Source organism: Schistocerca serialis, chromosome 10 (assembly GCF_023864345.2).
Source record: "Schistocerca serialis cubense isolate TAMUIC-IGC-003099 chromosome 10, iqSchSeri2.2, whole genome shotgun sequence".
Taxonomy (NCBI): Eukaryota; Metazoa; Arthropoda; class Insecta; order Orthoptera; family Acrididae; genus Schistocerca; species Schistocerca serialis.
In genome coordinates, this window is record NC_064647.1 from 52,514,645 (window position 1) to 52,530,386 (window position 15,742).

The following is a 15,742-nucleotide window of genomic DNA, read 5'->3' on the forward strand; positions in this document are numbered from 1 at the left end:
CACAGGTAGACTCAGTTTTACAGTTTCTAACACACAATTCAGCAAAACCCGACGTTTTAATTTCACAGAACAGGCATATGATTAGTGAAACTGAACATAAGCAATTCACTAACTTTATCTCTAGTACATCTTATATTTTGATGAAATATGCTAATTCCGTCTCTACTTGGAAATATTACATTCTCGGAAGTTGAACCCTTAGTTAGAGGGACTTCCTTTAGCAGATATTCCTATCACCTGACTTCAATCTAAAAACGGTGCAGCTCTAACACCTACTACTACAGGAATTTTTCCATGAGTGACACCACCATCATCACCACCACCCACTACACTGTCACCTAGAAGCTTTGCCAGACTCCCCTTCCCATACCTATTGAGGTGCAGGCCATGCCTAGTGAAACCTGATCTACTAACAGACCCAACTGGCACCACTGAGGTATGACCATGCCCTCTGCCATCAGCGCCCTCCCCAGCCCCATGTTAACGCCCCTAACAGCCGCATTAAGGTGAGGCTGATCATGAAGCTTAAACAGTTGCACGAAATGCACATTAGTGCCACCAGTTTGAGTAGCTACCTTCACCAGGTCACAGCCTACATCACATTCCCTGTCCCTATCAAGACTGTTCCCTGCTCCACCCACTATCTCTACCTGATCATCCTTCGTAAAGTTCCTACACAACTCCCCTATACTGTCATTCACTTGAGCCAACCGTACACTAGGCTTCACTATGCTGGTGACCTGGTACTCACTTCCCAACACTTCCTGCAACTGGTGGCCCACACCTCTACCGTGAGAAGTACCTAGCTACAACTAACCTAGGCCTCCTAATTGCTGAGGACTGCTGCATGTTCCCTACATCTACAGCTACACGAGGCTTCTCTCCACTCAACTCTGACAGTTGGTCAAATCTATTGCATACACACAAAGCAAAACCGTCTGAATACCTTCTCTTCCTAGCTGCCTTCTTGCCAACTGCCGGTTACCGAGCAATCTTCAGGTCAGTCTCAAATGGCATTCAGTGTGTGAGATACATTACATTCGAAGTACGTTTCAGAGCTAAGCCGCACTAGTTGGATAAAAAGTCCTAGAGTGAAAATCGTAGTTCATTGTGCAAACTGACAACGTCAATCACTAATCAGTATTATAGGTTGTCATTAAGCACAGTTTCCGGAGCATCCATTGTATGTGAATAGAAGCTGAGTGATAAATAATTTTCGTTTAAAGTAAATCATTATACACGTATTTGATCTCAGGCTCTTCGATATCTAGTAAAACCGGACAAATTTTGATCATTGTGTCTAACACAGAAATCACATCGACAAGTGTTTTGCAAACGACGTTGTTGTTGCTGTTGCTGTTGTTGTTGTGACTGCTGTTCTTGAGTGGAAAGGACTCGACAGCCTGACAATTAACGCCTAGCATTCTAAATAACGAACCAAATTTAAAGAAAAACACAACATCAAAAATAAATTAAGGAAATACTTAAAAATCAAAACTTTGGACCATAATTCACAGCTAAAACAATATTCTGCAACGTAATAGGTTTACTACAGTGCTTGGCTGTCAGAGGCAGCTGGAGAAGTACTCCTGCAAACACCCAGTGGCTCGCCAGACCGGTGTCTACCAAACAACTACACTACTGGTCATTAAAATTGCTACACCACGAGGATGACGGGCTACAGACGCGGAATTTAACCGACAGGAAGAAGATGCTGTGATATGCAAATGATTAGCTTTTCACAGCATTCACACAAGGTTGGCGCCGGTGGCGACACCTACAACGTGCTGGCATGAGGAAAGATTCCAACCGATTTCTCATACACAAACAGCAGTCGACCGGCGTTGCCTGGTGAACCGTTGTTGTGATGCCTCGCGTAGCCTATCGCCATTGCGGTTTATCGTATCGCGACATTACTGCTCGCGTTGGTCGAGATCTAATGATTGTTAGCAGAATATGGAATCGGTGGGTTCAAGAGGGTAATACGGAACGCTTGCTGGATCCCAACGACCTCGTATCACTAGCAATCGAGATGACAGGCAACCACATGGCTGTAACGGATCGTGCAGCCACGTCTTTATTCCTGAGTGAACAGATGGGGACGTTTGCAAGACAACAACCATCTGCAGGAACAGTTCGACGACGTTTGCAGCAGCATGGACTATCATCTCGGAGACCATGGCTGCGGTTACCCTTGACGCTGCATCACAGACAGGAGCACCTGCAATGGTGTACTCGACGACGAACCTGGGAGCACGAATGGTACACCGTCATTTTTTCGGATAAATCCAGGTTCTGTTTACAGCATCATGACGGTCGCGTCCGTGTTTGGCGACATCGCGGTGAAGCGTGTATTCGTCATCTTCATACTGGCGTGTAACCCGGCGTGATGGTATGGGGTGCCATCGGTTACACGTCTCGGTCATCTCTTGTTCGCATTGACGGCACTCTGAACAGTGGACGTTACATTTCAGATGTGTTACGCACCGTGGCTCTACCCTTCATTCGATCCTTGCGAAACCCTACATTTCAGCAGGATAATGCACGACCGCGTGTTGCAGGTCCTGTACGGTCCTTTCGAGGTACAGAAAATGTTCGACTGCTGCCCTGGCCAGCACATTCTCCAGATCTCTCACCAATTGAAAACGTCTGGTCAATGGTGGCCGGGCAACCGGCTCGTCACAATACGCCAGTCAGTACTCTTGATGAACTGTGGTATCGTGTTGAAGCTGCATGGGCAGCTGTACCAGTACACGCCATCCAAGCTGTGTCTGACTCAATGCCCAGGCGTATCAAGACCGTTATTATGGCCAGAGGTGGTTGTTCTGGGTACTGATTTCTCAGAATCTATGCACTCAAATAACGTGAAAATGTAATCACCTGTCAGTTCTAGTATAAAATAGTTATCCAATGAATACCCGTTTATCATCTGCATTTCTTCTTTGTGTAGCAATTTTAATGGCCAGTAGTGTAGTTTGCCGTCCTGAGTGTAAACATGAAGCCCGTTTCGCACATACGACGTAGAGGTAGCACCGTGAAAATTAAAAGTTTCTAGTATTTTCATACTGTAAGCTCCTTCTCAGATTATTCACCTGTCATAAGTATCACTCTTGGAATTGCTCCTTTTCAGAAGCACATTTCCTGACAGCTATATTTACATTAAACAGTATTAAATTTTATTTTAACGTGTTTGGTGTCCGATTTACTTCTACCATAATCAGTTACAACTGGATTTGCGCCGAGATTGCAAGCAGAAATGTGTAGCATCAATATATCTATATCTACATTGCGTAAGACTCGTGACTCCGGGCACAGAGGGCCGAAAGTTGCGTTATAAATTATGCAGTTGAATGCATAAATTCGTAAGCTTTCTTTTTTGTTTTCTGCAATGTTTCCATTTTGTGGAATACTTGTGGCACCTAGCAATACGAAACATGATTATAGTCTGTATGTACTCTCGCGGAATTTTAAAAGTAAGCTTCCATTCTATGTGTAGCGTCTCTCTTTTACTGTCGGTACTGTAGTTTTGACGAGTGTGTCAGTAACGCACTCTCGCGCCTGCTACACGCACTCGCAACGAGCGTTGAGAATGGCTGTGATGTGGGGTCTGAGTGGGGTGCAATCAAATGCGGGATGCCCCAGGGATCAGTGTTGGGGCCACTCCTGTTCCTTATTTATATAAATGATAAATCCTCTAGTATTACCGCTAACTCTAAAATATTTCTGTTTACTGGTGACACTAGATCGGTAGTAGAGGAGGTTGTGTGCAACATTGGCTCGGTTTCAAATAGTGCAGTCCATGACCTAAGTTCATGGCTTGTAGAAAATAAACTAACGCTAAATCAGAGTAACATTCAGTTTTTACAGTTTCTAACACACAATTCAGCAAAACCCGAGGTTTTAATTGCACAGAACGGGCATATGAATAGTGAAACTGAAAAGTACAAATTTCTCAGTGTTCAGATAGATAGCAAACTGTCGTGGAAAGACAACCTTCAATATCTTGTTCAATGACTTAATTTTTTTTAATTTTTACTATTCGATCGGTATCTGAAGTAAGTGATAATTCGACAGGAAAATTAGCCTACTTCGCTTTTTCTCATTCGCTTATATCGTATGGTACTATATTTTGGGGTAACTTTCCCCATTCTAAAAGGATATTTTTGGTTCAGAAACGGGCGGTTCCGGCAGTTAGCGGTGTAAGTTCACGAACCTCTTGTCGATCCCTGTTCATGAGTCTGCGTATTTTGACACTGGCCTCTCAATATATATATATATATATATATATATATATATATATATATATATATATATATATATATATTCCTTACTGTCATTTCTTGTTAACAATATTAAATTATTCCCTAGAACAAGCAGGTTTCAATCAGTTTATAATCAGCAGAAATCAAATCAAACCTGCATTGGGATCGGACTTCCTCAACTTTTGCAGAAAAGTGTGCAGTATACTGCTGCATCCATTTTCAATAAGCTACCACTCGAATACAAAAATCTTAGCAGCAATGCACATGTTTTTAAATCGAAACTGAGAAGCTTCCTCATGGGTCACTCCTTCTATTCTGTCGAGGAGTTCCTTGAAAAATTAAGCTGATTCTTGTTGTATTTTTGATTGCCTTTACTTAAACTTATGGACTGAATTTTTCGGGTTCATAAACATTTTCTTTTGATCTGTTATTACTCTTATCTTTTCATTTCATGTACCGACATGTTCCATGACCTTGGAGCTTTGGTCGTCAATTTGGTCCTACGAAACTTGTCGTGTAAATAAAAAAAATTAATACATCCTTCCTATACCCTCTACGAACAAATTTTTTACTGGCCACTTCTTTCGTGGGTGAATTTTGTTTTATTTCTTCATGAATCTTCCAAAGAATCTTAGCATGGTATTTGCTTTTGCTGCATCTACGTGACTGGCCAGTAAAATTAAAGCACCGGGATCGACAGCAAATAACGAAATTTTTCTCATCGTGTACGCAGAGTGGGAAAAATACAGGAGTAAAGTTGTGGGCGATCTGAAGGTGTACAGGGTACCGTATTTAGCAGGACAATGTGCTACCTCTGTCAGCAGCAGAGGCTCCAGTGTGGTTCGATTTGAGTCGAACTGAACTTGGATGAGAGATAATGGAGCTTCACTCCTTATGTGGTTTACAGAATTACAGTTTACAAGTACATATTTGAAACTGGTATACAGTTTACAGAATTACAGTTTACGAGTACACTATGTGATCAAAAATATCCGGACACCCCCAAAAACATACGTTTTTCTTATTACGTGCATTGTGCTGCCACCTACTGTCAGGTACTCCACATCAGCGACCTCAGTAGTCATTAGAGATCGTGAGAGAGCAAAATGGGGCGCTCCGGGGAACTCACGGTATTACCACGTGGTCAGGTGGTTGGGTGTCACTTGTGTCATACGTCTGTACGCACACCTAAACATCCCTGGGTCCACTGTTTCTGATGTGATAGTGAAATGGAAACGTCGAAGGACACGTACAGCACAAAAGCGTGCAGGCCGACCTAGTCTGTTGGCTCACAGAGACCGCCGAAAGGTGAAGAGGGTCATAATGTGTAATGCTAGACGTCTATCCAGACCATCACACTTCCAAACTGCATCAGGATCCATTGTAAGCACTATGACAGGCGGGAGGTGAGAAAACTTGGATTTCATAGTCGAGCGGCTGCTCGTAAGCCACACAGCACGCTGGTAATTGCGAAACGACACCTCGCTTGGTGTAAGGAGCGTAAACATTGAACTATTGAACAGTGGATAAACGTTGTGTGGAGTGACGAATCACGATACGCAATGTGGCGATCCGATGGCAGGGTGTGGCGAATGCCCGGTGAACGTCATCTGCCAACGTGTGAAGTACGAACAGTAAAATTCGGAGGCTGTGGTGCTACAGTGTGGTCGCGTTTTTCATGGAGGGGTCTTGGACCCGTTGTTGTTTTGCGTGAAACTACCACAACAAAGGCGTACATTGATGTTTTAAGCATCTTCTTGCTTCCCACTGTTGAAGAGCAATTCGGGGATGGCGATTGCATCTTTCAACACGATCGATCACTTGCTCATAATGCACGGTCTGTGGCGGAGTGGTTACACGACAATCACATCCCTGTAATGGACTGGCCTACACAGAATCCTGAACTGTAAACCTATAGAACACCATTGGGATGTTTTGGAACGCCGACTTCGTGCCAGGCCTCACCGACCGACACCACTCTTCAGTGCAGCACTCCGTGAAGAATGGGCCGCCATTCCCTAAGAAACCCTCCAGCACCTGGCAGAACGTATGCCTGCGAGAGTGGAAGTTGTCATCAAGGCTAAAAGGTGGGCCTACGCCATAATGAATCCCAGCATTACTGATGGAGGCGCTACAAACTTGTAAGTCATTTGCAACCAGGTGTCCAGATACTTTTGATCACATAGTGTACATATTTGAAACTGCTACGAAACTGCTACAATATAAGATAATATGCAATACACACACACACACACACACACACACACATATATATATATATATATATATATATACGGAGTTCGACATTTCCCGTTTCCCGTTACAAACTTCTACGACTTGCAAGGGAACATAGTCAGTACATAATATTTTAAAGTGGATTCCATGTACGGAAACTTGCCGTTCCTGTGCTGTAACACTTTGAAAACACGTTGCTAACCCGACCAATTTTACAAGTAATTGACTAGGCGTGAAGTAGTTCATTAGTTGTTTTACTGTTTCACTCACTAATAGCGAACGAAATTGTTCGTGTAGTGGCTGACAGTTACTCTTCAACCTGACGCAGTACGGAGTTCTCTAATTCAGGTGTACAGCCTCTCCGTGGAGCAACACGGTCACGCCTGCTAACGGTGAAGGTACCCTTTCTCGAAGTCGTTGCGTAAGTTTAGCGAAAACGGTATGAGATGGAACCGGATGTTGTGGAGAACGATCCGTTGCCGTGAGCTTCGCCGTTCGGAAGGATCACGTCTGTGTATTCTGCAAACATGTACACGGCTGTGTTGCTCTAACACTCACAGGCACGTGAAGAAGGCTGGAACCAGGTCACAGAGGTAGGACAGACGTTCTGACGTAACCACCCCCCCCCCTCCCCCTCTCATGACTACCGTGTTGCATGCCTACGTAACAAACGTGTTTTCAAACGACTGTAGTACGAAAATGTTTCCGTGACATGTGTTCCTATTCAAAATGTTATGCAGTCACTCTCCTCCACTAGTCCTAGACGTATCTATATCTATATCATACTCCGCAAGCCAACTAATGGTGTGAGGCGGAAGGCACTTTCGGTACCACTGTCTCATCCCTCCAACCCTGTTCCACTCGCGAATAGTGTGTGGGAAGAATGATTGTCGGTACGCCTCTGTATTGGCTCTACTTTGTCAAATTTTGCCGGCCGCGGTGGTCTCGCGGTTCTAGGCGCGCAGTCCGGAACCGTGCGACTGCTACGGTCGCAGGTTCGAATCCTGCCTCGGGCATGGATGTGTGTGATGTCCTTAGGTTAGTTAGGTTTAAGTAGTTCTAAGTTCTAGGGGACTGATGACCACAGCTGTTAAGTCCCATAGTGCTCAGAGCCATTTGAACCATTGTCGAATTTTCTCCTCTTAGTCAATACGCGAGATGAATGTCTGGGCAGGTAATATGTTGTCCAACTCCTCCTCAAAAGTGCTGTCCGGAAATTTCAATAGTAAATCTCTCCTTGACGTACAACGTCTCTCTTGTAACATCTGCCAGTGGAATTTGATTGGCGTCTGAGTAACGCTCCACCGCTAGCTAAACGGTCCCGTGACGAAATGCGCCGCTCTTCGTGGGATCTTCTCTATCTCCTCTATCTGTCCTACCTGATAGGGATCGCAGACAGATGAACAATACTCAAGAATAGGACGAACAAGCGCCTTATAAGCCACCTCTTTTGTGGATGAGTTACATTGCCTTAAGATTCTTCCGATGAATCTGAGTCTGGTGTCTGTTTTTCCCATTATCTGTTTGATATGGTCATTCCACTTAAGATCACTCTGCACAGTTACGCCTCGATATTTTACGGCAGACGCTGTCTCCAGCTGTTTGTCATCAGTAGTGTAGCTGTACACTAGTGGATTTCTTTTCCTATGTTTGCGGAATATGCTACATTTATTTACGTTCAGGGTCAACTGCCAGAGTCTGCACCATTCATCAATTCTCTGCAGGTCGTTCTGCAAATTCTTGCTATCGTCTGGCGTTTCTACTTTGGTATAGACAACTGCATCATCTTCGAATAGCTTTAAAGACCATCCGACGCTTTCTACTACATCATTTATATATACTGTAAACAGCAAGGGTCCTATCACTCTTCGGTGTGGTACTCGACGTTTCTTTTTCCGTTAAGATCCACGTGTTGAGTTCTATCTACAAGAAAGTCTTGAATCCAACCTCCGGTCTGCTCCGATACTCTGTCAGCTCGTTCTTTTTTCATTAAACGGCAATGCGGGACGGTGTCAAAGCCTTACTGAAACGAAGGAACACCGCCTCAATCTCAACCTCGTGGTCCACTGCGCTGTGGGTCTCATGGAGGAACAGAGCCAGCTGAGTTTCGCAGGATCTCTGTTTGCAGAAGCCATGTTGACTTGTACAGAGGAGATGTCCATTTTCCAAGAACGTCATAATTCTTGAGCATAAATGATGTTCCATAGTTCTACAACAGCCTGACGTCAAAGAAATAGGTGTATAATTGTGTGGATCTGGCTTACGGCCGCGCCCGGGCACCCGGGTTCGATTCCCGGCGGGGTCAGGGATTTTCTCTGCCTCGTGATGACTGGGTGTTGTGTGATGTTCTTAGGTTAGTTAGGTTTAAGTAGTTCTACGTTCTAGGGGACTGATGACCATCGATTTTAAGCCCCATAGTCCTCAGAGCCATTTGAACCATTTGTCTTACGGCGCTTCTTAAAAACGGGAATTACCTGCGCTTTTTCCAGTCGTTAGGTACCTTTCGTTGCTCGAGCGATCTACGATAAATTACTGCTAGAAGTTCTTTCGCACAATATTTATAGAATCTTGTAGGTATCTCATCTGGTCCTGAAGCCTTTCCACTACTAAGCGACTGTAGCTGCTTTTCAGTTCCGGTTGTCTCAAAATCTACGATTTCGATGTTCGTACGACGATTGAAAGGAGGGACAGTGTTACGATCCTTTACTTACGGTGAAACAACTTCGGAAGACCGAATTCAGTATTTCGGCCTTCTCTCTTTTATCTTCCATTTCGGTGCCGGTGTGGTCGCTGAGAGAATCAATAGATGATTTTGACCCGCTTACTGATTTTTCGGGAATTTGCAACCAATATGTACGAGGGTTGGAACTTTAATAGTGGCAACTATTTATATACAGCTTGTACAAACTAGATACGTGTTTCAAAGTTTTACTGACCTTCAAAGCAGTCACCAGCATTGTGTATAACCCGTTGCCAGCGATGTGGAAGTCGTAGGATACTCTTAGCAGTGCCAGTTGTGTTGACAGTCCGAGCGGCACGGTCTATTGCCCGACAAATTTGTAGCAGTTTTGAAACGAATGCCGTGAAGTGTTTCCTTCAGTTTAGAAATCGAGTTGAACTTACGAGGGCTTAAGTCGTGAGACTGCAGTAGGTGGTATAGCACTTAGCAGCCCCATCGGTTAAACAAATCAGTAACAGCTTGCACTGTACGTGCTTGAGCATTGCCTTGCAAAATGATGGTCAGGTCCTGCAGAAAGTGTCGTCACTTCTGTCTCTCAGCTGGTCGTAGGTTGTGTTCCCAAAACGAACAGCCGTGGCTATCATGCGGGACTCTGCAAGCAGCGCCTCGACATTCGCACGGCGGTCGTGGGTCGCCGACGCCCACGCCGCGGGACGGTGAGCGCCGGTCTGTTAGGGCCCAACCAGGCGCGGCCCGGCCGCTGTGGAGTCCCGGCAGGTGCTGCTGGCCGTTCCTCCTCCCTTCACGAGGCTTAACGCGATCTTCTCAAGACAACCAGTACCTCTGAGTGGCAATTCTACTGTCTCATCTTTCATTACATGCCGAAGTTATATGGCCTTACTAGTACCGCTTTTTATGTGGTTGCGCTTAAATGCCAATCATTTGCGCGTCGAAGCACGCCAGTTCAGCGGAACGCCTTCGCGTCGTTCCAATTTTATTGGCGAGGATCGTAGTTTTATGCTGTCGTTCGTCTTTTTATCGCTTCAGACGATTTGTCGTAGGTGTTTTCCGGTAGGTACGATTTCCAGTCACCTTCTCCAAAGACTGACTTAAGGGTTAGGACGTCAAACGGCTGAATTGGAGTAGGAGAGGCATCACAGGACATTTTAATTTCCACTGTCTATAATTCTACAAATAAATTCATACAACTTTGCCGGCACGACCAGGAAGGACTCAGAATTCACACTCATAGAAGTGGAAGTTCAAAAGCCTCACAAAATATTTTTTTTTTACCTGTGAAATTCCATCATTTTTTCACTTACTTTTGGCAGCATCTGTTGCTATAGGTACACTTTTCTTTATAAATAACAGAGATTGTTCGACGAAATTTGCACAGCATACAAACCATAGATACAGATGTATGAAACTTTAGAATTTTCCTAATCCTTTAAGAACTGTGGTAAAAATTAATATAAGTAACAATAAAATTTCAGTTTTTCTAAACATGAAGTTTAAAATGTAACAGCTAATTCATTTTTTCATAAATTAGATAAATTCTAGAGTTTCATGCACCTACAAGTATGGTTTGTACGCTGTGCAAAATTAATCGAAGAATCTGTCTTGCTAATGAAGAAAAGTGTACCTATAGCAACAAATGCGGCCAACAGTAAGTAAAAAAATCAAATTTCCTGACAAAACTCTACCATCTGGTCAGCAAGATGTATGAGACAGGCGAAATACCCTCAGACTTCAAGAAGAATATAATAATTCCAATCCCAAAGAAAGCAGGTGTTGACAGATGTGAAAATTATCGAACTATCAGTTTAATAAGTCATGGCTGCAAAATACTAACACGAATTCTTTACAGATGAATGGAAAAACTGGTAGAAGCCGACCTCGGGGAAGATCAGTTTGGATTCCGTAGAAATATCGAATCACGTGAGGCAATACTGACCCTACGACTTATGTTAGAAGCCAGATTAAGGAAAGGCAAACCTACGTTTCTAGAATTTGTAGACTTAGAGAAAGCTTTTGACAATGTTGACTGGAATACCCTCTTTCAAATTCTGAAGGTGGCAGGTGTAAAATACAGGGAGCGAAAGGCTATTTACAATTTGTACAGAAACCAGATGGCAGTTATAAAAGTCGAGGGACATGAAAGGGAAGCAGTGGTTGGGAAGGGAGCGAGACAGGGTTGTAGCCTCTTCCCGATGTTATTCAATCTGTATATTGAGCAAGCAATAAGGGAAACTAAAGAAAAATTCGGAGTAGGTATTAAAATCCATGGAGAAGAAATAAAAACTTTGAGGTTCACCGATGACATTGTAACTCTGTCAGAGACAGCAAAGGACTTGGAAGAGCAGTTGAACGGAATGGATAGCGTCTTGAAAGGAGGATATAAGATGAACATCAACAAAAGCAAAACGAGAATAATGGTTCAAATGGCTCTGAGCACTATGGGACTCAACTGCTGAGGTCATTAGTCCCCTAGAACTTAGAACTAGTTAAACCTAACTAACCTAAGGACATCACAAACATCCATGCCCGAGGCAGGAATCGAACCTGCGACCGTAGCGGTCTTGCGGTTCCAGACTGCAGCGCCTTTAACCGCACGGCCACTTCGGCCGGCCGAGAATAATGGAATGTAGTCGAATTAAGTCAGGTGATGCTGAGGGAATGAGATTAGGAAATGAGACACTTAAAGTAGTAAAGGAGTTTTGCTATTTGGGGAGCAAAATAACAGATGATGGTAGAAGTAGAGAGGATATAAAATGTAGACTGGCAATGGCAAGGAAAGCATTTCTGAAGAAGAGAAATTTGTTAACATCGGGTATAGATTTAAGTGTCAGGAAGTAATTTCTGAAAATATTTGTATGGAGTGTAGCCATGTATGGAAGTGAAACATGGACGATAAATAGTTTGGATAAGAAGAGAATAGAAGCTTTCGAAATGTGGTGCTACAGAAGAATGCTGAAGATTAGATGGGTGGATCACATAACTAATGAGGAAGTATTGAATAGGATTGGGAAGAAGAGACGTTTGTGGCACAACTTGACTAGAAGAAGGGATCGGTTGGTAGGACATGTTCTGAGGCATCAAGGGATCACCAGTTTAGTATTGGAGGGCAGCGTGGAGGGTAAAAATCGTAGAGGGAGACCAAGAGATGAATACACTAAGCAGATTCAGAAGGATGTAGGTTGCAGAAAGTACTGGGAGATGAAGAAGGTTGCACAGGATAGGATAGCATGGAGAGCTACATCAAACCAGTCTCCGGACTGAAGACCACAACAACAACATCAGGAATCCGGTAAAACATGAAATCTCCGACATCGCTGCGGTCAGAAAAGATACTGCAAGATCGGGACCGACGACGACTGTAGAGAAACGTTGAACGTGACAGCATTTAAACCCTGACCCAAATTGCTGCAGATTTCAATGCTGAGCCATTAGCAAGTGTCAGCATGCGAACCATTCAATAAAACTTCATCGATATGGCCTATCGGGGACAAAGGCCCATTCGTGTACCCTTGAGAACTACACGACACAAAGCTTTACGTCTCGCCTGTGCCCGTCATCACCGACATTGGACTGGAAACATGCTGTCTGGTCCGACGAGTCTCGTTTCAAATCGTATCGAGCAGATAGACGTGTACGGGTAGGGAGACAAGCTCATGAATCCATGGACCCTGCATGTCAGCAGGGGACTATTCAAGCTGTTGGAGGCTCTATAACGGTATGGAGCGTGTGCAGTTGTAGTGATATGGGACCCCTGATACGTCTAGATACGACTCTGACGTGTGACAGGTGCGTAAGCATCCTGTTAGATCACCTGCGTCCTTTCGGGCCCACTGAGCATTCCGACGGATTTGGGCAGTTCCAGCAGGACAATGCGATACCCTACACGTCCAGAATTACTACGGAGTGGCTCCAGGAACATTCTTCTGATTTTAAAGACGTCCGCTGGCCACCAAGCTCCCCAGACATGGATACTATTGAGCATATCTGGGATGCCTTGCAACGTGCTATTCAGAAGAGATCTCCACCCCTTCGTACTCTTTCAGATTTATGGACAGCCCTGCAGGATTCGTGGTGTCAGTTTCCTCCAGCACTACTTCAGACAATAGTCGAGCCCATGCCACGTCGTTTTGCGGCACTTCTGCGTGGTCGCTGGCGCCTTCTACATCTACATCTACATCCATACTCCGCAAGCCACCTGACGGTGTGTGGCGGAGTGTACCTTGAGTACCTCTATCGGTTGTCCCTTCTATTCTTGTCTCGTATTATTCGTGGAAAGAAGGATTGTCGGTATGGTTCTGTGTGGGCTCTATTCTCTCTGATTTTATCCTCATGGTCTCTTCGCGAGATATACGTAGGAGGGAGCAATATACTGCTTGACTCTTCGGTGATGGTATGTTCTCGAAACGTCAACGAAAGCCCGTACCGAGCTACTGAGCGTCTCTCCTGCAGAGTCTTCCACTGGAGTTTATCTATCATCTCCGTAACGCTTTCACGATTACTAAATGATCCTGTAACAAAGCGCGCTGCTCTCCGTTGGATCTTCTGTATCTCTTCTGTCAACCCTATCTGGTACGGATCCCACACTGCTGAGCAGTATTCAAGCAGTGGGCGAACAAGTGTACTGTAACCTACTTCCTTTGTTTTCGGATTGCATTTCCTTAAGATTCTTCCAATGAATCTGAGTCTGGCATCTGCTTTACCAAAGATCAACTTTATATGATCATTCCATTTTAAATCACTCCTAATGCATAGTCCCAGATAATTTATGGAATTAACTGCTTCCAGTTGCTGACCTGCTATTTTGTAGCTAAATGATAAAGGATCTATCTTTCTATGTATTCGCAGCACATTACACTTGTCTACATTGAGATTCAATTGCCATTCCCTGCGCCATGCGTCAATTCGCTGCAGATCCTCCTGCATTTCAGTACAATTTTCCACTGTTACAACCTCTCCACATACCACAGCATCATCCGCAAAAAGCCTCAGTGAACTTCCGATGTCATCCACAAGGTCATTTTGTATATTGTGAATAGCAACGGTCCTACAACACTCCCCAGCGGCACACCTGAAATCACTCTTACTTCGGAAGACTTCTCTCCATTGATAATGACATGCTGCGTTCTGTTATCTAGGAAATATCTTACACGATTTTAGGCAGCTGCACCAGTTTCTTTGGTTCTTCAGTGTATTATGAGCAAGGAATGTGGATGTTTTATGGCTAATTGTGAATTTTGGAAAGTATCCGCCTGATTGCTTTGCAGGTCTTCCGCTGGGCGTGAAACTGCTGGCGTTTGTCCTGACGCTATGCGGTCTGTCGTCGGCGGACCGGTCAGTGCACTTCCGAAGTGCGGTCAGCCGCAACGCAACGGGCCACTGGACCGTCAGCGTAAGTACAGCCGCGGGACTGGCTGCTAACTGCAGGGGCTCCGGAGCCAGCTGTCTGCCTGACGTGTGCCCTTTCTTTCCAGACAGCAGTACTGCACGATGGACGGAGACGGCCCGAAGATAATGAACAGACAATAGTGTGGGGGACATACGACTTGTCGTTTACGAGTCTGTTACGGAACAATCAGCAGTCGCTGGTGACGACTATTTTAGTAACAGGTACTTAATGTCTTGTCTTTGTTGTCTTTCAGCATCATGCTGGGCCTTTATGTTTCGAACGGGTAACAGAATAGCATGAGAAGAGGTAAGCTGCTCCATGGTACTGGGCTGGAGTCGAAGCTCCAATCTGTTTTTACCCATGTACTGACTGTAAACATGTTATGTGATGTAGAGAGGATAATTCGGTGACAACTTACTTATATTGTTTTCACGAGCTGTATTGAGCACATCTATTGCAAGGACAAATTATTGGATTGTTTCATCACTCACATCACTTGCTGGAGAAAATAGACGGCAGCGTCAGTCTCGGAACTTCTACAGCATTGCTGCAGCGGAACATCCAGCGAATTGATACATCATAGCACTGCGGGGATAACCCTTGGGAGCCAGAATGTAACAGTCTATTTTGAAGAAAAAAGGAAGACACGAAATAGTGAGCACGGATTTATCATTTTGAGAGTGCTCAAAATGAAAAATAAATGGAGGAATTGCAAGGTACTTGAGCGAACTTGCTGAAATTCCTCCGATATTTCATTCAAAGAAGACAATCAAGTGCACATCACGGTTGATTTCAAGTTATCCGTAGCCACAAACAGGACTGCCAGCTCCACTTCAGGACATGACATGTTGCGGTTCAATTAATGTAAGGACGTACTGTGGGATGTACTCTGCAGATGGTTTCGCAGCTGTGAATCTTCCATTTTCCGAAACTTGTAGCATCGACTTGTAATATTAGTTTTCGAGTTTTTTTTTCACGAGATTTTAATTTCCGTATGCCGTGTAGCGTATTGATACTCGCACGAGCTAGTTACATATACCTAAGACTACAGCCGCATTAGCTCTGCATAAGGAATTTATGATTTTAGGACAGCTAGACTTTGAAAGAGGTGATTTCCAATAACGGTATTAGTGAATCTAGATTCATAAATTGTTTAATCGT

At 44.3% G+C, this 15,742-nt stretch overlaps 1 protein-coding gene across 1 annotated transcript in view; it reads left to right on the forward strand.

Moving 5' to 3' along the window:
- The window catches only part of LOC126425225 (ankyrin homolog), a 119,175-nt gene that overhangs the window by 3,195 nt on the left and 100,238 nt on the right, over positions 1–15,742 (forward strand). The window contains exons 2-3 of the mRNA XM_050088182.1: positions 14,460–14,584; positions 14,667–14,802. Coding sequence (XP_049944139.1) covers positions 14,460–14,584; positions 14,667–14,802 — 261 coding nt within the window. The remainder of the gene's footprint in view (positions 1–14,459; positions 14,585–14,666; positions 14,803–15,742) is intronic.